This window comes from Brachypodium distachyon, chromosome 3 (genome assembly GCF_000005505.3).
Source record: "Brachypodium distachyon strain Bd21 chromosome 3, Brachypodium_distachyon_v3.0, whole genome shotgun sequence".
Classification (NCBI taxonomy): domain Eukaryota; kingdom Viridiplantae; phylum Streptophyta; class Magnoliopsida; order Poales; family Poaceae; genus Brachypodium; species Brachypodium distachyon.
Genome location: NC_016133.3, coordinates 22,926,388 through 22,947,498, shown reverse-complemented (window position 1 = coordinate 22,947,498; position 21,111 = coordinate 22,926,388). Strand labels below are relative to the sequence as shown.

The 21,111-nt window shown below is 45.8% G+C and overlaps 1 protein-coding gene and 1 long non-coding RNA gene across 3 annotated transcripts; both read left to right on the top strand.

The window, feature by feature from the left end:
- The first annotated feature begins 853 nt into the window (after positions 1–853).
- LOC112271438 lies at positions 854–1,942 on the top strand. Its single transcript, XR_002964374.1, has 2 exons — positions 854–1,325; positions 1,749–1,942. It is a non-coding gene; the product is annotated as an uncharacterized LOC112271438 (long non-coding RNA).
- Positions 1,943–12,289: 10,347 nt separating this feature from the next.
- On the top strand, positions 12,290–20,601 carry LOC100827801 (pyridoxine/pyridoxamine 5'-phosphate oxidase 1, chloroplastic). Of its 2 annotated transcripts, XM_010236388.3 has the most exons (14): positions 12,290–12,705; positions 12,820–12,858; positions 14,050–14,217; positions 14,294–14,399; positions 15,025–15,188; positions 15,290–15,532; positions 15,614–15,702; positions 15,805–15,855; positions 15,949–16,039; positions 19,064–19,168; positions 19,287–19,357; positions 19,970–20,065; positions 20,199–20,252; positions 20,336–20,601. In XM_010236388.3, the coding sequence occupies exons 1-14, from the start codon at positions 12,331–12,333 to the stop codon at positions 20,376–20,378; spliced, it is 1,695 nt and encodes a 564-aa protein (XP_010234690.1). In that variant the 5' UTR covers positions 12,290–12,330; the 3' UTR covers positions 20,379–20,601. The 2 variants fall into 2 exon arrangements, with proteins under 2 accessions (XP_010234690.1, XP_024317366.1); XM_024461598.1 differs by having other exon boundaries at positions 12,292–12,705; positions 20,199–20,601.
- The last annotated feature ends 510 nt before the right edge of the window (positions 20,602–21,111 follow it).

Below are 21,111 nucleotides of genomic sequence, written 5' to 3'. Positions count from 1 at the left end.
AAACGTGTGTACATCGTGGCCAATGGATAGCATACATACACATAAGAGATTATTGCAAGATGTCCCTACTTCATAGGCGGGTCACAGGGACAAGAAAAAGAAAGATCAATTCTATTTTGAAGTATCATGAGTTAATCTTGCATGCCTCTAGCAACCACCATCACCGTTTACATGCTACATACATGAAGCAACAAAAGAATATCGGTGCATCACCATTAATGTGCCGTTTGTGATCGACAAGTCAGATAGGAACAATTATATTGAAAAGTCATTTTAAAATCAGATCCCATACAGCTATATGGGACAAGATGATTGTAACACCCCTTATATGTAAACACAATCATATAGTGCATTTGGCCTCCGCGCCGCCGTGGTTTTTTCCCGAATTGGGTTTCCACGTTAAAACATGTGTCTCTCGTGTGCTTGTGTTTTGTTTGGCTGCATAACCTTGTGATGACCTGAGTCCAAGAGTTTACAAAGATGACCACCGAATGTTTGATGTAGTTTAATCGGAGGTGTTCCATGAGTAGATACATAGCGGATGTAATTAACTAGAGTTCTTCCGAGGCTCTAGGAATCAAGAATCGTCAAAGTCAGATAATTATCTAGGCGCACTTCAGAAAATACATGTGAAAAGGGAATTTATAAAATTGTCAAGAATCGATAAAATACAAATTTTCCTATTCCCATGTGTTAATATCAGTTTAATTGTATACAATGGTATACTGGCACGCCCGCACTCAAAACGCCATAGCGGATAAATTTCAATATTTATTTCGCGTAAAACAAATTCATTTTGCATGCAAGGAGGAAAATATACTTGTGTACATCATGATTGCTATTGCAAGTCCATCATGCATTTTCTATGCAATCCCTTTCTGAAGTTTGTGACTTATTAGTTATCATTGGTTACCAGGTCACTTTTGAAAGATCGTAACAGATGATCCGTTGTATATGTATGCCTCTCCTGTGTGGTACATATATCCACTATTCCATTGAAAGATTCACATTGAATTGGTCTACTAGATACATTATATTACTCCCTCTGATCCATATTAATTGTCTCAAATTTGTCCAAACATGGATGTATCTATGCGTAAAAAACGTTTAGATACATGTAATATTTTGACAATTAATATCGATCGGAGTGAGTAGTATTAGTTCTATGTCGAGTTATCTACTCGATGACACAGATAATCTGGATCAGGGTTTCTAGGCTTGCATCAAATAGCTGATTATTATTAAGTAATTGATGACTTCGTTAGCTGTTGCATGTAGAAGCCAATTGCTGGTCGGGAGTTTCGAGGGAGGCAGATCACATCGAGGTTGGTGTCCCTCTTGGATCCGACTTCATTAGCACATATGTTTATGTCTATGCGCTTCTATGAACTTCAATACTGTGGTTAATCTACTGTTCTCGTGATGTGCCATTGCTATATAGGACCTGAATCCATTTTGTAAGTTGAATATTTGCTTTAGCAAAGTTTATGTTTCTTGATCTGAAAGTTCAATACTGCATAATAGACAAAATCACTACTATGCTTGATATCTAGCTTTCCTACGTTTAGCTGGTTTACAGATTAGTGTTCCAATTAGGAAAATTTGTTGCCCTGATTGTTTTTTTCCTGAGTATCATTAGATCTCCTTAGATAGTATTTGTGATTCCAACAGTTAACAAAAAGTGAACTACTCCGTATGATAATTTTCTATATTTTGTTAATTTTCGAACAGTTCTTTTCTCATTTCAGAGGCTGATATGGAAGCCTGCGTTGAGAGTAAACACAAGTCTTCATGGGCACTGGTTTGGCTTGCTTGTGTGTGTTAGTTGTTGATTGTTGTTGTTCCAATTTATCTATGCGTGTTTGTCTCAGAAAACACAAAAGAATATCGCCTGATCGCTTTAATTTTGTCAACAGCGCGGCGAAGCGCGCGTACCAAGCTAGTCTATCGTATCCTCGAGTTCTCTATCGAAATATTCTAACCCCTTTGCTTTTACTCTAATTTATGAACTTAAAATCAACATCAGAGCTATGTCTGTTCAAAGTAGTCAGCAAGTTTCAGATATCATCAAAACAACACCTTGATCTAGGCAAAGGGGTTAGAGAATTTCGTATGAAAGTCACACAGCGAACACACTGCTGCAGAACGAAGAAGATAGAACCAAACAAAACAACCCAATCAATCAGACAAACAATTGAACAAACAAACCAAGAATACGAGGGAGAACCGACAGAAATAAGTGGAAAGAGGGGGGGGGGGGAGGGGGGGAGATCGAATACGAAGAGGTGGAAGAAGGGCATCTCACGCGCGCCTGGCAGCGGTCGCGGCCGCCTCGCCTCCCGCGTGCCCAGCGGCTGTCGTGGCCGCCCCGGTGCCTCCTCAATCCATTGGTAACGGGGAGGACTCAAGCAGTCAGAGCGCCCGCAGCTCTACGCTCGGGTCGGCGGAGGACGTGGAGGTCGCCGAACACACTGGAGGGCAAGTCGGTGCGGGGTGATTTCTTCGTCGGGTTGAGGCGGGGAGAGCAGGCTGTGTCGCAGGGAGGCGGTGCGGCGGAGGGAAAGACAGAGGAGGAGGCGGCGAGAAGGGGACGGCTTCCGCCGCCGCCGTGGAAAATGGCCAGAGGAGCGGCGGCGCGGTGAGGAGGCGCGGCGAGGTTAGGTGGTGTGGTAGATCGGGCCGTTTGTCGGCGCGGAAGTGAAAGGTCAGCGATCCTGATTTTTTTTTTCGTGCGCGAGGGTGGAGGCCACGTACGATGGACTAATCGTACATGTGCCTTAAATAAAGATTAAATAATAGTGTAGATGTAGATATATAAGTCGCTTATTTTGGAACGGACAGTGTACAAAGATGAAAATGTGTGATCTATTCTGCGTTATTTATTGTAATGAAGTAACCGTATTTCCGCAACATAATATTCTTAACATGGTACATATACCATAAAATGTACATGTACCATATTTTTGTGTCAAAAAAATTATATACCATATATGGCTGTACACCTGGAATTGAAATACTTGGGAAGTATTTTTTTTGTGGAATTAAAAATGTGCAATTATTGTGGGGGTGTTGCTATAAATTGGTCAAACTTTAAGAAGTTTGATTTATGGCAAAGTTAGAACTTCTTATATTTGAAAATGGAGTGGTACCTATTAACTATTACCATAAAAGCTAATCGATTAGCCAAGACAGATCGTTGGGCCTGCAGTCAGATCATTTCACACTTAAACATTGTAGGCTTCAAACTTCCTACCTTTGTTCCTAAATATAAGAACTCCTATCTTTATGCTAAGTCAAACTTCTTAAAATTTGACCAAGTTAATAAAAAAATAAAAAAAATGTACCAATATCTACAACATAGGGTAAGTATATTATGAAACTAATATAGAGTTGTACATGTTGGTACATTTCATATATGTTTGGTCAAAGTTTAAGAATCTGGACTTTGAACAAACCTAAGACGTATTTAAAAACAGAGGGAGTACCTATTAACTATTACCATAAAAGCTAATCGGTTAGCCAAGATAGATCGATGTATGATCAGTAACACTGCGAACTAACTACAATGTTATTCAACACAAGTAACTCGCACAAACTTCAAATTTTGTTCATTCCAAGCCATGTCTGTTCTCCGTTCATCGCACCGTTCTTCAAAAGGAGAGGGCCAGGGTGTCATGGGCCTCGACACCCCTCGGCCCACTACAGCTGAGAAGGAGCCAGCCAGGCCGCAAAGACAGAGGAAGCTCAATCGGAAATTTGCTGGCGAAGAATGGGTGGCGTGAGTGAGTTGCGTGGAGTTGTATAAGTGCTGGACTGTGTGTGTTTCCTTCCTCGTCGATGGACCAGAACCTGACCGAACTACAGAAACGGACGCAACCAGTGGGTGGCGTATCTCTCCCTCTCTCCTGTGTTCTTGTTAATTCTCCTCTAAATCCAAGCGAGACCCTAACATCTGGTATCAGATTCCTTGATCCTGGCGCCTCTCACACGCGAGATGGCTCACCTCGAGACTCAGCGTCAGATGGCGGAGCTCCTCGCCGCCGTGCAGTCGCAGTCGTCCCACCTCGCCAAATTGGATCACATCACGGCGAAGGTTGATTCTCTGGAGGGTCTCAAGCCCGCGATCCTCGACTTCACCGCTTGGAAGCCGCGGGTGGATCAAGCCGTCACAAATCTGCAATCAGAGCTCGGGGATTTGCGTTCGTCCATCGACAAGTTGGCGCAGGCGGCCACGGCAACATCGGGCGTGCAGGAGCCGCCTCCATCGCTTGGTTCTGCGCGGATCTCAACGCTTGCCGGGGATTCGGGAGCCACGGCTCGGCTCGGGCCAATAGGCCACCATTCTGCATCGATTCCACGGGGTTTGGCTTTTGGGGAATTTTCCCCATCGCCGACTCCGGACAAGGGTACGTCCGATTTTCCCACCGATCCTGTTTCATCTGAATTCCGCTCGGCATATGCTTCTACAGGCACTAACTCGCGTCTGGAATTTCCCCCCTTCGATGGCGAGAATCCGGTGAACTGGCGCCTCAAGAGCGAGGCCTATTTTCGTGCCTGCGGAGTCCACCGGGAGCTGTGGATTGATACAGCAGTGGTATATTTCTCGGGTGCCGCTGAACTGTGGTTGCAATGGTCACAAGCTCATCTCCGTGCCAGGACTTGGGATCAGTTTGTGGAGGCGATTCAAGAGAAATTTGGCAGACAAGAGTTTCAACAACACGTCCGTCAGTTCTCCAGGCTTCGACAGACAGGTACTGTGTTAGAGTATGCTGAACAATTCAATGCTGCTATGCACCGTCTGCGTGCTCATCACGCATCTTGGGATCCATTGTATTTTGTTACTCAATTTGTGGATGGCCTGCTCGCGCCGATCAAAGTGGTGGTGATGCTCCATCGTCCGCCCGACTTGGACACCGTAGTCTCTCTTGCTGTGTTGCAGGAAGAGGCTCTCACACTGGGGCGTAACGAAGTGGAGTCTCCAGTGCCGGTGGTACCGGTTCGTCAGGAGTTTCCTTCGTTGCCTCGTTCGGTTCCCCGAACAGCGCTTCCCCTACCTCCACCACCAGGCTTTCCTCGTGCACAGTGTCCACCACCTCCGGCAGCACCACCAGATGATCGCCGTGCTTCTGGTCTATCTCGCGACACTCGTTCGAGTTATGGTGCGGAGGAGAAGCTGAAAACCATGAGGGCTTACCGTCGGGCTCGGGGTCTCTGCTTTGTCTGTGGGGAGAAGTGGCAACCAGGTCATGTCTGCTCAGCAACCGTACAACTTCATGTCGTTCAAGAGTTGCTCGATCTGTTGCATTTACAGGAATCTGAGTCTGGCACAGTGGAGGATCATAGTGAATTGTGTGTCATTTCTTTGGCGGCGGTCAGTGGGGCTGTTAAATCGAATACAGTTCGTTTGAGGGGCATGATAAGACAACAAGAAGTGTTGATGCTCGTCGATTCTGGGAGTTCCCATAGTTTCTTAAGCTCTACTTTGGCAGCACAATGGCTTGGCATTCAGGCGGTGCCTTGCCCTCTGAAGGTTCAGATTGCGAATGGTGGGATCATGCCTTGTACACACCAAGTGTCAGATTGTCAATGGTGGACAGAGGGTTGTGATTTTCAAACTACTTTCAAGCTTTTACCCTTGGGTTGTTACGATGTCATTTTGGGCATGGATTGGTTAGAGGAGTACAATCCACAGATTGACTGGGTGTCTAAGTCCTTGCAGTTATTCTATCATGGTAGTACAGTGAGGTTGCACGGTGTTTTGCCTCAAATTGCTCAATGTCGTAGTATTACTCTGCATCAGATTCAGGCACTGGACAAGAGGCATGCAATTTGTCATGTTGTGCATTTATCGGAGGTGCGTGATCGACCACCAGAGAGCCCGATTCCTCCACCAGTGGGTGCTTTGTTACACGAATTTGAGCATGTGTTTGAGGAGCCGCACGGGTTGCCGCCTCACCGGGATTTCGATCACTCAATTCCCCTGCTTCCGGGCGCCAAACCTGTGAATATTCGCCCGTACCGTTACAACCCTACTCAGAAAAATGAAATTGAACGGCAAGTCCAGGACATGTTAACTCAAGGTATCATCCAGCCCAGCTCCAGCCCTTTCGCCTCGCCAGTGTTACTTGTACAGAAAAAAGACGGCGAGTGGCGTTTTTGCATTGATTACAGACACTTGAATGCAATCACGGTAAAGAATCGGTTTCCTCTTCCGGTTATAGATGAACTCATGGATGAACTCTCGGGCGCGTGCTGGTTCACTAGTCTTGATTTGCGTGCAGGTTACCATCAGATTCGTATGAATCCTCTTGATGAACATAAAACAGCTTTTCAGACCCATCAGGGCCACTATGCGTTCAAAGTGATGTCCTATGGCCTGACAGGTGCCCCGGCAACGTTTCAGAATGCAATGAATTCAATTTTGGCCCCGTTCCTTCGCCGTTTCGTCTTGGTCTTTATCGATGACATATTGATTTATAGCCCATCTCTCGAAACTCATGTGCAACATGTGCGTGCTGTTCTGCAAATGCTTCATCAGCATGATCTGAAATTGAAACGGAAGAAGTGTTCATTTGCTCAACCTGAACTGAAATATCTGGGGCATGTTATCAGCGCCCATGGAGTCGCTACTGATGGCAAGAATCTTGACTCGGTGCAATCTTGGCCTACCCCGGAGTGTGTGAAAGAGGTCCGTGGATTCTTGGGTTTGGCCGGCTACTATCGTAAATTTGTTCGCAACTTTGGTGTTCTTAGTCGCCCTCTCACAGATCTTCTAAAAAAGGGCACTGTTTTCGTTTGGACTGGCACCCATGAGGCTGCGTTTTGTGCTCTTAAGCAAGCTCTTCTTACAGCTCCAGTTTTGGCACTGCCCAATTTTTCCAAGACTTTTGTCATTGAGACGGATGCGTCGGACAAAGGAATTGGTGCCGTATTGATGCAATCTGGCCACCCTCTTGCTTTTCTTAGTAAGGCATTAGGACCTCGTTTGCAGGGGTTGTCTACTTACGAGAAAGAGTGCCTGGCAATCTTAATGGCCGTGGATCGCTGGCGTCCATACCTCCTTATGTCTGAATTTGTCATTCGTTCAGATCATCGCAGCCTCGCCCACTTGGATGATCAACGCCTAACTACACCGTGGCAGCAGAAAGCCCTGACCAAGCTGTTGGGTCTGCAATACCGTATCGAGTACAAGAAGGGTTCTACAAATCAAGCAGCTGATGCCCTGTCTCGACGGGTGCATCCCTCGCTTTGTGCCATTTCGGTTTGTGTTCCATCGTGGCTTACGGATGTCAAGTAAGGCTACCGAACTGATCCTTTTGCTGGTCAGTTGTTGCGCAAAGCTGAGCGTGGTGAGCTGCTGCCTCCTCATTACTCTTGTCAAGACGGATTGCTTCGGTTCAAAGATCGTGTCTGGTTGGGTTCAAACTCTGAAGTACAACAACAACTTCTGAAGAACTTCCACTCTGGTGCTATGGGTGGTCACTCGGGGTTTCATGCCACATACCACCGGCTTCGCAAGCTTTTTGCTTGGCCAGGTATGAAACAAGATATCAAATTGTTTGTGTCTGCTTGTGATGTTTGCAAACAGGCCAAACCCGAGCGCATTAAGACCCCAGGGCTGCTGCAACCACTAGAGATTCCTCGCACAGCCTGGGAAGTGGTGACAATGGATTTTGTCAATGGCTTGCCCCGTTCCTCTGGTTATGATGCAATTATGGTGGTGGTAGACAAACTTACCAAGTACAGTCACTTTGTGCCCTTATCTCACCCGTATTCAGCCCTTCAAGTGGCGCACGCATATATGAAGCATGTCTTCAGACTTCATGGTTTTCCAGTGGCAATTGTGTCGGACCGTGATCCCATTTTCACGAGTCGGGTGTGGCGGGAGCTGTTTAAGCTATCCAAGACCGAGTTACGATTGAGTTCAGCTTATCACCCGCAGACCGATGGTCAGACAGAGCGAGTCAATCAATGTATGGAAACCTATCTTCGGTGTTATGTGCATACTTGTCCCTCTAAGTGGTCCAGTTGGTTGGCTTTAGCCGAGTTTTGGTACAATTCTTCTCTTCACTCAGCGATTGGGACATCCCCGTTTGAAGCACTTTATGGCCACCGTCCAAACTGCACTGGATTATTGACAGAGCCGCATCATTGTGTGCAGAACATTGCCGAGTGGCTTCAGGATCGAGTAGTGATGTCTCGTGTGCTTCAGCAGCATCTGCACCGTGCACGTCAGCGCATGAAATTTCAGGCCGACAAGCAGCGCACTGACCGATAGTTCAGCCCCGGTGATTGGGTGTTTTTCAAACTCCAACCATATGTGCAGACTTCGGTAGCGCCAAGGGCAAATCATAAATTGTCCTTTCGGTATTATGGGCCTTTTCAAGTTGAGAAACCTGTGGGAGACGTATCTTATCAGCTCAAGCTCCCGGCATCCTCCAAAATACATCCGGTAATGCACGTGTCTTTGCTTCGTGCTAGCTTACCTCCTTCGAAGTGTTCATTGCCAGATCTTCCCCCTTGCGATGATCACTTGGGCCGCTATGCTGTTCCTGTCAAGCTGCTCCAACGTCGCCGCGCCATGCTCAAGGGCAAGGAGGTGGAACAAGTGCTCGTCCAGTGGTCGACTCTTCCTGATTCTCATGCGACCTGGGAAGAGGAAACTGAATTACGGGCACGTTTCAGGGGAGCTTCAGTTTGGGGACAAACTGTTTCTGATGGAGGGGGGGATGTCATGGGCCTCGACACCCCTCGGCCCACTACAGCTGAGAAGGAGCCAGCCAGGCCGCAAAGACAGAGGAAGCTCAATCGGAAATTTGCTGGCGAAGAATGGGTGGCGTGAGTGAGTTGCGTGGAGTTGTATAAGTGCTGGACTGTGTGTGTTTCCTTCCTCGTCGATGGACCAGAACCTGACCGAACTGCAGAAACGGACGCACCCAGTGGGTGGCGTATCTCTCCCTCTCTCCTGTGTTCTTGTTAATTCTCCTCTAAATCCAAGCGAGACCCTAACACAGGGCAAGAGCGAGGCAACAGAAAGATACCACAACCAAAAGCCACCTAGGGAAAAGATTATACTTGCTACATCACTCTACACTTGGAGTCCCAACAATTACTGCATAGTTAGATGGCGACGATGAAAACTCCGGTCCAATAAAAACCTGCAAACCTCCGCTTTGAACCGTTAGATCAAGAATACACGGTTCAGATCAGAAGTGGGATCCCTCGAGCCACTTAAACGCACTTTTGCGAAAACCCTCCCGTCTTTTACTACCGGCGACCTAATGAAAGAAATCCCCTCGTTCCCTAATCCCCACCCACGACTAGTCCTTCCTCCCTAGCGTCCTCAGCGCTCCTTCCGACCTCGGCGCCACTCCTTAGCGACGGCGACTTGTCGGTGGCCCACGTGCTGGAGGCGGTGGCCTCTCCCTGGGCACTCTCCTCCCCTTCCTCCCGCGCGCTCACGGAAGCGCTTACACCAGGCGCAACTGGCGGCGGCGGCGCTAACCTGATGGTTGCAACCTCCACGACCAATGTGACGCAACCTCCAGTAGGCGATGGCTTGGCTGCCCTGCTGTGGCGCACATCCACTAGGCGATGGCTTAGCCTCCAGACTCCATGCCACGACAGCCCCATGCTTCGTCCACTCTCCATGCGACGGTGGCCTGCATTTGCACATGTTCCTTTGCTGAAGAAAGTTCCTGAAGCTACATTACTACTGAACCTGCTATTTTGCTGAATAAAACAGAGTTGTTGCTTTGCTGAACAGCCGAACAGGATTTTTCATATGTTGTCCTGTAGCTTTGCTGTACAGACCTGATTCAAGGCATAGATCCCTTGCTGTTTTGATGTACCTGAATCAATGTGTTGCTTGCATTGGTTCTTCAAATCGATATACTTGAATAAATGTGAATTTAAAAGGAAATCTTTGCTGTTCCCTGCCATGATACTGTCCAACATCTTGAAATTGCAGATTGTTTTCAAAACTCCATGTTAAAAGTGAGGCACGGTGCATATATGCCATGAACTAGACAACAATCTTTTGAAACATGCACTGGATGTATAGGCACTACAAATTCCATCTCAAAAACAAACTAGAAGATAGCTTCCACGGGAACTACAAATTCCATCTAATTAAAATCATGCAGCAAATGATCTTGAGTACCAGGCTGCCTTTGAGAAATATTTCCTGTACATTCACATTTCATTGAAGATTTTTCTGTACATTTACATTGGTTCGGGCACAACATGTATTTTATACATCCAAAAATGATGAAGAGTTACAGCAAAACATCAACTTTCAGTGCCCATAAACATTAGAGATGAAAATGCTGCTGAAGTTGTCGCCTTCGATGCCCTCCAAGATGCCAGCAACACCAACATTTGCCTTCATTCAGTCCCAGCAAAACGGCAACTTGAATTCAGTGCATCAGGTGTACAGCAAACCAATATAGCCAGCAACATGCATCAAACACACAACAACAACCATCCAGGGCGTACAGGTCGCCATCGCTTGAGTGCAGTACCACGCGATCAGTAATTGGGCTCAGCGCTGCCGCCGCCAGGAAAACGAGACCGAGGAGGTCGCAGCCGTTGCGCCTGGCCGTAGGGTGGGGGTAGCGCCAGGTCGCAGTGGTCTCCGTCGCGCCCGACCGAAGAGTGGCCTCCTCGTGGGGCCAACGCTGCCGCCACCTCGTTGGGCCGCATCGGCGCCGCCAGGTCGTGATGCCGCGCCATCGGCCATCGCATGGGGCCAGCGCCGCCATGGCCTCCGATTGGCCATCACTAGGAGAGGTTGGGAAACCGGCCACCTTCTAGGAAATACAGGTGTAGGGAGGCCGAGGAGAGGGGTGTGGTGGGGTGCCATCGTGAGGAGAGAGGTGGGTCGCCGCTCGCCGGCGTCGCCTCAAGATCGGGTTGGAGAGAGATGGGGTCATGGGGACGAACGGGAGTTTCTTCTTTTTTTTGCGAACCGTTTCTCTCACTTGTATCGTTACGTGAGGTGAGGATTTAGGCAGGGGGTTTTGCGGAAAAAACCGTTTAAGTGGGCTGACGATTTCCACCCGTGATCCGAACCGTGTATTATTGATCTAACAGCTCAAAGCGGAAGTCTGCAGGTTTTCATTGGACCGGGTTTTTCACCGGATACGTCGCCTAGTTAGATTAATGCCATCAGCGGCTCCAGCAATGTTTTCCCCTCTAATCCTGAGCTGATCTGCTGTTGTTTAGGTCAATCCCCTAAATCATTTAAACATTGATGATAACATCTAAAGTGATTTCAATATCATGGACGTAATAAGCAACACATGGTAGCAACAAAGTTCATGCATGCATTTAACATGCATCAACGCGTTGCTCGGGTTGCGAAGTAGTGGTCCTGTGGCGGCGCCCGTTAGACTCCGCCGTAGTCCAGGATCGAGGAGGAGGTAAAATGTTGTGGCGAAGGTTGAGGTGGAGGGGAGCAGGTCACAAGCGTGCTGCACGGCTCAAGGACAAGGGAGGCGGAGTGAGTTGGTGGCGGCGGCCGTGGCAGAGGGGAGCATGGCACCGCCGCTCGACGTGGCCCAAGGGTAGGGGGAAGCGAAGCGGGCGCAGGAGGGTGGGAGGCGGCCAAGGAGCATCGGGCAGAGGGAGGAGAGGATCGGGAAGGGGGTGGCTTGCTACGGAACTAGCTAGCTCTTACCGGAGCCCCACGTTCTTCCTCCTCTTCTATCGCTGTCATCTTGCTTGACTCCGACGAGATCTGGCAAACAAACTCGTCGTCGACTCCGGCCATACTGTGGAAGCGCGTCTCCATCCAACCATTAAAGGTGCTTCTAATGCCAGCTCCGTCCAATCAACCTGACCCGTGGGCGCAACTAACAACGAAATCGGTGCAATGTGCAAAAACTTTTCCGAACGGTGGTGTTGACGATAAAATTAGCAAAACCGGTAGTCATGTGTCTTCGATCGTTGTGGTTCTGACTATTTACTCAGCGAGAAAGGACAAAATGCCAAAATCTCCTAAAACCTCTCCCGAGGTTTGAGTTATCATAATGCCGCCGATGCTCTTTCAAATTTTTATGTGAGTTTGGGTTAGCAGCTCGAGCCTTCAAGGCGTATGGCTCAGCGATATGATCGAGTCCGTACCCCAGCCCCCCTCTGCGGCCGGCGAAGGGGAGGGGTGCCGTCTGGGAGAAGGACAGGACCATGAAAGTCGCGAGGGAAAGAGAGAGTTCCAGAGAGACCAGTTGCCCTTGACCAGTTGACCCGTTCGGTTCGGTCGTTCCTATTAGAGCCACGTCACCGGCTGGCTGGCTGGCTGAGCCAGCGTCCAGTCCCCGCCACCGCGGGATGCTGACCGCCGCGTCCAAAATCCTCAACAAATCTGCTCTCGCCACCACCACCCGTGCTATGCCATTGTTCCTCTCCACCTTCCCATCACCGACCGCCGCCGCCCCCACTGTTCCTCCGCTCCGACCTCCTCCCTCCCAAAACCCAGGCCCCCACCTCCGCCTCCCTCCCCCGCCCCGCCGCGCCCTCTCCTTCATCGCCGCCGCTGAGCCGGCGGGCGCTCCCTTCCGCACGCCGGGGCGGACCATGGAGTCGTTGGCGACGTCGGCGGCGGCTGCGGCCTCCGCGAAGGTGACGTACCTCTCGCAGCGCGATGCCGCGGAGATCGACAAGCAGCTCATGGGGCCTCTCGGCTTCAGCGTCGACCAGCTCATGGTAAGCGGCGGGGAAGGGGAACCACCCCTTTCGTTAGCTGTCATTAACCTCGAGCTTGTTGGATGTTATGGCTGTGACAACTACTTGATTGATTTGGGCCGCGCGTGCGTGCAGGAGCTCGCTGGGCTGAGCGTCGCGGCGGCCGTTGTGGAGGTAAAAGACATCGCACTTTGTGTGCTGCTCTTGAACTGAAATTGGAAGTTTCAATGTCACTGGGTTCAGCACTCTTGTTTACTTCAGTTTGGTCAAATAGTCATTCTGTGTTTACTTATAAGTTTGGTCAAATAGTCATGCTGTTCGGTGATGATGATGATCCTGTAATAGACAAGCTGTTCTGCCCCCTCTCAGATTACAATTCCATATAGCCTTAACAATTGCATGACTGGGTTGACAAGTTTAGTTAATACTCACTTGTTATGTTCTTTAAGATTAAGATGTCAAAGCTCCACAAAGAAGTTTATTTTGTGAACAATAAAGGGCCTGCAACTGTTATGGTCCACAGTGGGTAGTTTGTGTATGTAGGACAATGGTCTGAAGACTGGGGATAGGGCACTCGCCCTCAATAACCAAGAAGCAGGGATAGGGCACTCACCCTCAATAACCAAGTAGCAGGGCTCGTCCTCATGTGGAACTCTGAGGCTTATTTGATTTTCTTTATTGATTGATTAAATTTTTTACACGCTAGTCCGTTATATAGGATGACTAACTTTATCCAAGTAAGATATCAATTGGAACTCTTAAGATAGATCTGTCCTAAAGTCCTAATCTCCTAGGTTTTCCTTATTCATGCAAGTCACATTTCACCTGCCTACTGCAACTACTGCTTCTCGTATCCTTAAGGGACGCTAGACATATCCAAGCATTTAATTATCATCTCTATCATATGTCCTCACTAATAAAGATGTGTGCTGCTGCCTTGGGCATGCCAACCGGCCACAGGGCCAAGCTCCATGACCATAACAGGAACTGTCGTGGAACTTGTTGTCATGGTTGGTGTGCTAATTAGCAGGTTAGTTGTCTGAGCAATTTTGTTAGCACTAGACCATTTAGGGCTTTAGGCTACCAACAGTAGCTTGCTGTGGGATGATAAAAAATGTCCCTAAAATAGAAGAGGTGCTCGTAAGAAATGACTGGGCGACATAGTGGATGATCGCTTAAAACTTGTGAACTCCCATTAGCTATCTACAAAAATGGGGATGTGATCCGACCATAGAAGGTAGTATTGATGTTTTGTTTGAGCTGATATCTATGTGCATGAGCATGTTTGCCTTCTCACTTACCTTCTTACACTGATTCTTGGTTAGTAATATTTGCCGTTTGTGAACTTTGTCATGATCAACACAGGTTTATAAGTTGAGTGAACACACAAGGGTTCTTATCATCTGTGGTCCAGGAAACAATGGTGGGGATGGTCTGGTAGCTGCTCGTCATCTTTATCATTTCGGATATAAGCCCTCTGTTTGTTATCCAAAACGTACAGCCAAACCTCTGTATTCTGGCCTTGTTACTCAAGTAAAGTCTCATATACTCTGCAATTTCTTGGTATGCCACCTATTTTTGCAATATAATTTTAGTCTTTGTCCTTTAGCTTGAAGCACTGGCTATCCCGTTCCTACCTGTTGAAGACCTACCTCAGGACTTATCTGGGCAGTTTGACATTGTTATTGATGCAATGTTTGGTTTCTCATTTCATGGTAAGTAGAATTTTTATAACCTGTTAACCTATTGTGATGTTCTATTTGTGATCACTGATTTTAAGTAAAGCTTGTGCCAGATATTTTATCATTTACTGGCTTCCCTTGTTTTCTAACATGTGAATATTCTATGCCCTATGATTTGTGAAATAATGTGTTCTCAATGAAGCAATGGTGTTGGGGTCAGGAGTTGAGGAACTGAACAATGTATACATAACACATAGCTTGGACAAGTCAGGACTAATTTATGCATAATCTTATCGGAACAACAGTTGAGCTCTCAGGTTAAACAAGAATTATGTTCAAAATGGAAACTGCTAGTATTTTTTAAAGAAAATCAAATTTGACCAAACTCATGCATAACATGATTATTCGTAAATACATGGGATCACTGTCGCTTATCAAGTTGTATTTGGAATATAATTATATTGAGTTGTGTTGGGAGCAAGTGGCCTATACAGAATCTTATGAAAACAAGAATAATCCTTAAGTAGAAAATATTACTAAAATTTGGAGTGAACTGAATGGAATTGAACTCACAGGCTATATGATCATTTTCCTGAGTTGTACCAATTATATTTTCCATTAATTTCACTTGATTTTGTTTCGGGAAACTATTGTTCAGGAACACCCCGACCACCATTTGATGATCTTATCCAAAGGCTTCTTTTATTGAGTGTTATTGGGGATTCAGTGAAAAGACTACCAATTGTCTCTGTTGATATCCCTTCTGGGTGGCATGTAGAAGAGGGAGATATCAATGGAGGAGGGATTAAGCCTGATATGCTGGTTAGCATCTTAAGATTTCTGGATGAATTCATGTATCAGCATAAGAGATAACTGTTCAACTATGCCAAATTTCAATTCTTAAGTTATTGCGGAATCTCTAGGTATCATTGACTGCACCAAAGCTCTGTGCAAAAAAGTTTAATGGCCCGCACCATTTTCTGGGGGGTAGGTTTGTTCCGCCACCTATTTTGAGAAAATATGGCCTTGAACTTCCTCCATATCCTGGCACCTCGATGTGTGTCAGAGTTGGAAAAGCACCATCAGTAGACATTTCATCTCTGAGGGAAAATTACATTTCGCCAGAACTTACTGAGAATCAAGTGATGCCTTGTCCATTTAACCAGGTACGGTCAGCTTAAAGCAATTTTGGAAATGGTCAGCCTAGTTTTCAATAATATTTTCTTCTTATGAATGTTTCCTTGTAGTTCCATAGATGGTTTAACGAAGCAGTTACTGCTGGCCTACGCGAGCCAAATGCCATGGCTTTAACTACTGTCAATAAGGCGGGAAAACCGTACGCTTCTCTATGTTCTCTAAATGATACTTTCAGCTCACGGATCTGATTACCTTTGTTGTGTTAGAATAATAATCGCCTTTCCTGTTAATTTATGTGCAGTTCTTCAAGAATGGTTCTTTTAAAAGGTGTTGATAAGCATGGATTTGTTTGGTAAGTCACAAACTACTGTTCAAATAGTTATCCATTCCAGTGAAGCACGAAACTTTTTTTTTCTTATTTATGCTTTCATGGGATTTTGTGCAGGTACACAAATTATGGTAGTCAGAAGGCACATGATTTATCCGAAAATTCAAATGCAGCACTTCTTTTCTACTGGAATGAGATGAACCGGCAGGTGATTTTACCAATCCATGTGGTAGCATTGGAAGATATTTTTTATTTCTTCCAGTAGCAAGAGGTGAAAGTCATCAATAGATAACAGAAACAGCCTCTCTCACATATAATGAAGCTTCTCTAAGACTAACTAACAGAATGTTACTCCTTTTGATAACTATAACTGTGCTTGGTGTCGGGTATGTGAAATAGGCTCTCTCCCTTTCATCATAATCTGATTTTACCGCACTTATCTATAAGCTGATCCATCAAGTAATAATCTCTTTCTTGATATACTTTCTCCCTTTCTGGGCTGGAGGGTTGGGGTGATAAACTCGCCTGCAGCCTGCTGGTGTTGCTCACCCTTCCGGTGTTTCCCTGGCCACCAAGGTGCAGCGCTGGAGTCAGTAAGGACGATGAAGCTCCTGTTTGACCGTGCCCCGCTGACACAATATCCACGTGCTCGGAGAACAAGCGGAGCGGAGGTGAGAACAAGGGGCTCATCTCCTGTTGGATTTTCTCTGGACCAAGCTGACGAGAGGGAAGAAGATGTAGAGTAGGCACTGGCTCATGAGCTCTTGCCAAATTTTGACATGGCTTGCTAGGTCCGCATGTGTGCTGTTAGTGAAATTACTACACACATCACCGACGTCAGCCAAAACCACTTGTAAGACCAACCGAGGGTGAAAAGAAAGTGGTTTTGATAGTTGGAGCGTTTAAAGTGAACGGTTTAGAGTTAAGGGTCTTACTGACTCTCACATGAGCTTGGGAGTGTATAAAATGGACATCCCTACTGTCCGTGGATACAACGTATGTCTAAGTCATCAAAATTCTTTCTGAGGTCCATGATCTCGTGCAAGATAGGTAGGATATCTGTTGGACACCATCCTGATTTTTCCGAAAACCTGACAGACCTTGATAGTCAGTTTTCTCAATTGAACACCTTACACCCAATTTAAGCGCAAGAAGCGTACCATCCCTGCATGCATGAGCCTCCATAACAATCGGGTTTAGTGTGTGCTTGGACTAGATTGCCCTGGCCAACACGAAACCTGCAGTTCAATCTCGCATGACCATACCAGCAGCTCCTTCATGCTCCCCTGGTAGGAGCCGTCTGCATTGCACTTCATGTACATCGATGTTGGTCTTAACCACACAGCACTTCTAAGGAAAACAGCTTGCTTCTCAGTTTCCAGCACCTGCACAAAATTCACCGCACTGTCCCTTGCCCAAAAGACTCTTATCCATGAGAGTTTCACCATGTTCGCCTCGTTTCTTCACCATCCAGAGAGCACATTCCATGGAGTATGATCGCAACATTTTCTACGCCTGACATAATCGGATGTAAAGGCGGCAGCCAATCTGCTTCATTGACGTTGAAAAGCATCGGGCAAAGGTGCAGTAGACTAGCACGTGCACTAGATTCATTATCTGCACCACATGATTGGGTAGAAACTCAATATGACTTTGATTAAGCATATCTTTAGTTGGAATAGATTCATGCACAACCTTCCACCAGAAACAGTGAAAATCCGATCGAACCTTCAGTCCATAGCAGGTTTCAGACATTGCCAGATGAGGATATGGTTATCAGTGTCCTACCGTCGGCGTTCCTCAGATTCATTCTGTATGCTGAGTGAACAGAGTACACGGCCCAAAATCCTCATGTTCCCTTCCATCAATATTCTCGGTCAAAACTAATAGGCTATGTTTGGTTCATGCCAATTCATGCCCTACCAATTTTTTTCCTAGCCAAAAAATTGGCTAAGGATTCCTTGGCCCTTGGTTATAATTGTGAAGGGGATGTGATGTGGTGGGCAAGATTCCATAGGTAACCAATCAAACAAAAGACCAAAATATCATAGGCTGCCGAAAATTGGCAAAGCATATTTGAACACAAGAGAAACATATCCATAATATATCACTTCATTCAGGAGACACCTACCAAAACAGACTATGCACCTTTCATAGCCGCCCACCCCCTGCACACGCTTTAATTGTCTTGCCACCGTATTATTCCGTACCACTACCATTTCCGATTATTCTTATCAGCCCTCCCTCATGGTTAGAATTGTTCTCCAAATGTGACTGCTGGCTAGTTTGTTTTTATTTCTTTACTGAGAATGTCACTATTCGAGTAGTATCTGCCTTTCAAGACTTGTGCACACTGGGATGTGGGATTTGTTAACAGCCTCTAGCTCTGCTTCCCAGTTCAAACATAGTTTAGTTGAAGGTTTTCATGTCATGGAGGCCCGTCCAACCATGCACCATCAGTTGAGCCAACCGAGACCAGCTTTGCCAAATTCTAACCTGTATTTAATAATTCCCCATTTTCTTGTTCCATCTTATTTATGTCAACAGTCAATTGTTATTGGTCAATCAATTGACATGTTTGATGTATTCATTTATTAAGAAATGTAAAATGTAGTGATGTTGATGTGGTATATTTGGTAATTAGGTCCGGTATTTCTTTTAGCAATATGTGGTTTTTAAAACTAAGCATCAGATTTACCAAATAAGACTTCAGTACAGTATTGACCAAATTAGCATGCAATATGTGAAGCAAACATGATATTGTGCCTAGGTGAACTAGTTACCTTAACAAAATTTGCTCAAGAAGGTTAAATTTTTTTTTGGAAGGGTATGCAAGTTGAAATTGTTAATTGTATATACTTCTCATGTGTATTTTCCCAGTTGTATGGGGTTTTCTGCATATTTAACACACCTGTACTGTACTGGCCGTTGGCCTCCAGGAAATACAAGTTGCATATTTGCTCACAGAAATATTAATGGCACTTCCAAGGCAATAAAGTGCATGTTTTTTTGTTCTGTTTTCCAGTTTAGTGCTGGTGAACACCATTTTTTCGGTTTTCGAAACTAAATACTGTACTGAATACCAATTTATTGCACATTGCTGTAAATTCATTCAGGTATTCAGTTCATTGTTATTTTCAACACTCCTGTCGAATAACCTGTGTTTTACTGAAAGAAAATTGTGCATGTGGAGAGTCCTCTTTAGCTGGTGTTGAGCTTTATTGTCATGCAGGTAAGAGTTGAAGGGTCTGTTCAGAAAGTTTCACTAGAAGAATCTGAGAAGTATTTCCACAGCCGCCCACGTGGAAGTCAGCTTGGTGCCATAGTCAGCAAGCAGGTATTGTTTCTAGTTTACTACTGTATACCTACAAATACTATCATCTTTTACTTGAAAGATGAATGGACGTCTCAGCATGCCTGGAAACAAAATTCAATATTAATTATGCTACTCGTAGAGCACTGTTATTGCTGGAAGGGACATTCTTCAACAGGCATACAAGGAATTGGAGCAAAAATATTCCGATGGGTGAGTCAACATGTCGGCCATAGCCATAGTTAGTGTCCAATTGCATGGATTTATATGCTTTTGTTGGTATTAACAATTCACCTTAAGCTGCTTTGTTCCCCATAAGTTTATTTATGTTTTACCACTTCACTGGTAATGGTAACAAGAATATTGGATCAGCTTAAAAGATTCAAAAGGCAGAGCCACACGCCAACAGCCATAAATCCTGTTTCATGAATAGCTATTTATTTGTGACCATGAACCGAGCAAGCATCATAACCCTAGAATATCTGCAGCTTCATTTGCATATCATTTTGTAAAAACAACGGTATGCAAATTGCAAAGTATCCACTGCGAGGATCCTCCGCTGTTTGTCTAACCAGCTTTTGCCATTGGCATTGCGGTGGATTATGATAACCCTGTTTGTTTAACCAGCTTTTGCCAACTTCACTGTTTGTTTAACCGACTTTTCACCCTACTTACATGATTGTTTGTCCGCAGCAGATTGTAAAAGTTAAGCATGACAAAGTTCAACAACCATAAAATGAGCCTAGTTAGCTGGTGTATGTTAGCTATTAAATCCTTTATTTATTTATATTCTTTTAACCGGATTACTGTTTTCTGTGTCTGCAGTAGCTTCATCCCAAAACCTGATTACTGGGGTGGCTATAGATTGACACCAAATCTTTTTGAGTTCTGGCAAGGACAGCAGTCTCGTCTGCATGACCGGTATCTTTTATAGACCATGTTATTTTATCATCCATTCTGATTTTTTTACTCACCCTGTTTGAATTTGGCAAAACCCTCATATATCTCTGAACATGAAAATATAGTTTTTAACACATAACACTGATATAAACAGGCTACAGTATAAACAGCGAGAAGTAGATGGGGGTACAGTATGGCACATCGAGAGGTTGTCCCCTTGATCAGTAACCCCTTTAATGCTCATTGGTAATAATGGGAGCATCTTATCAACTGCACTCAAATCTTCTTCAGCTGCAAGGCCCGTGACGTCATCGTGATTAGGGCCCGTGTTTGAGTTTCTGAAGCTCTGTCTTGTTGCCCTTGTATCCTCTTCTCGCATATGGGTATTCATTGGACCGCAAGAGTGGATAGTCAGATTCTGTAGTTCTGTTGGACATGGGGTGTGAATTGTGATATTTTCATTGATAATTGACAGAGATTCTTAATGGGATAATGATGGTTCCTTTGCGGAGAGCCATGACGGAAATATAAATAAAGATGGGTGACGTTACATGATACGGTTTGCGTTTGGCAATGTATTTCCATGCGATGGGTTTATAATAATACCGTTGAACAAAAGTTCTTCCATCTATTATGCAAAACATGGGCCCTGGGAGCGTATGTATGCGGAAAAGTGTGCGAAGCCTTCTGGAGTTCTGGTGGGTGCACGCAAAAAAAGGCCTAAAAAGGACGATCCCATGATGCAAAAACGTGATGGCACGTCCCTGAGCCAGCCACTTGGCCTAGACGAAGATTGGTGCTCGGTTGTAGCTTGTCTGTCGTCGGGCCACTCACAAGTCCTTGCTCATATTGATGAAGTGTTTCCATCGCCTTTGCATGCTCAGAGGCCGGTTCAGTCCCGGAGTCCGATCAAGGGAAAGTGACATAAGATCATCGCTACTTCCCAGCGAGCCACGAGGCGAAGTCGTCTACTATGCCGGCGACTGGCCAAGATGAGGCGACGACTACGCCAATGTGTATGAGACTGTTGGTCTTACACCGATGCTGGTCTTCATCAATAGCTCAGT

Excerpts from the sequence above, each read along its gene's own strand:
- LOC100827801 (XM_010236388.3), top strand. The coding sequence starts at position 12,331 with ATGCTGACCGCCGCGTCCAAAATCCTCAACAAATCTGCTCTCGCCACC. Across the intron at positions 14,218-14,293 it reads ATTCTGGCCTTGTTACTCAA|CTTGAAGCACTGGCTATCCC; the intron begins GTAAAGTCTCAT and ends TTTGTCCTTTAG. Across the intron at positions 14,400-15,024 it reads GTTTGGTTTCTCATTTCATG|GAACACCCCGACCACCATTT; the intron begins GTAAGTAGAATT and ends ACTATTGTTCAG.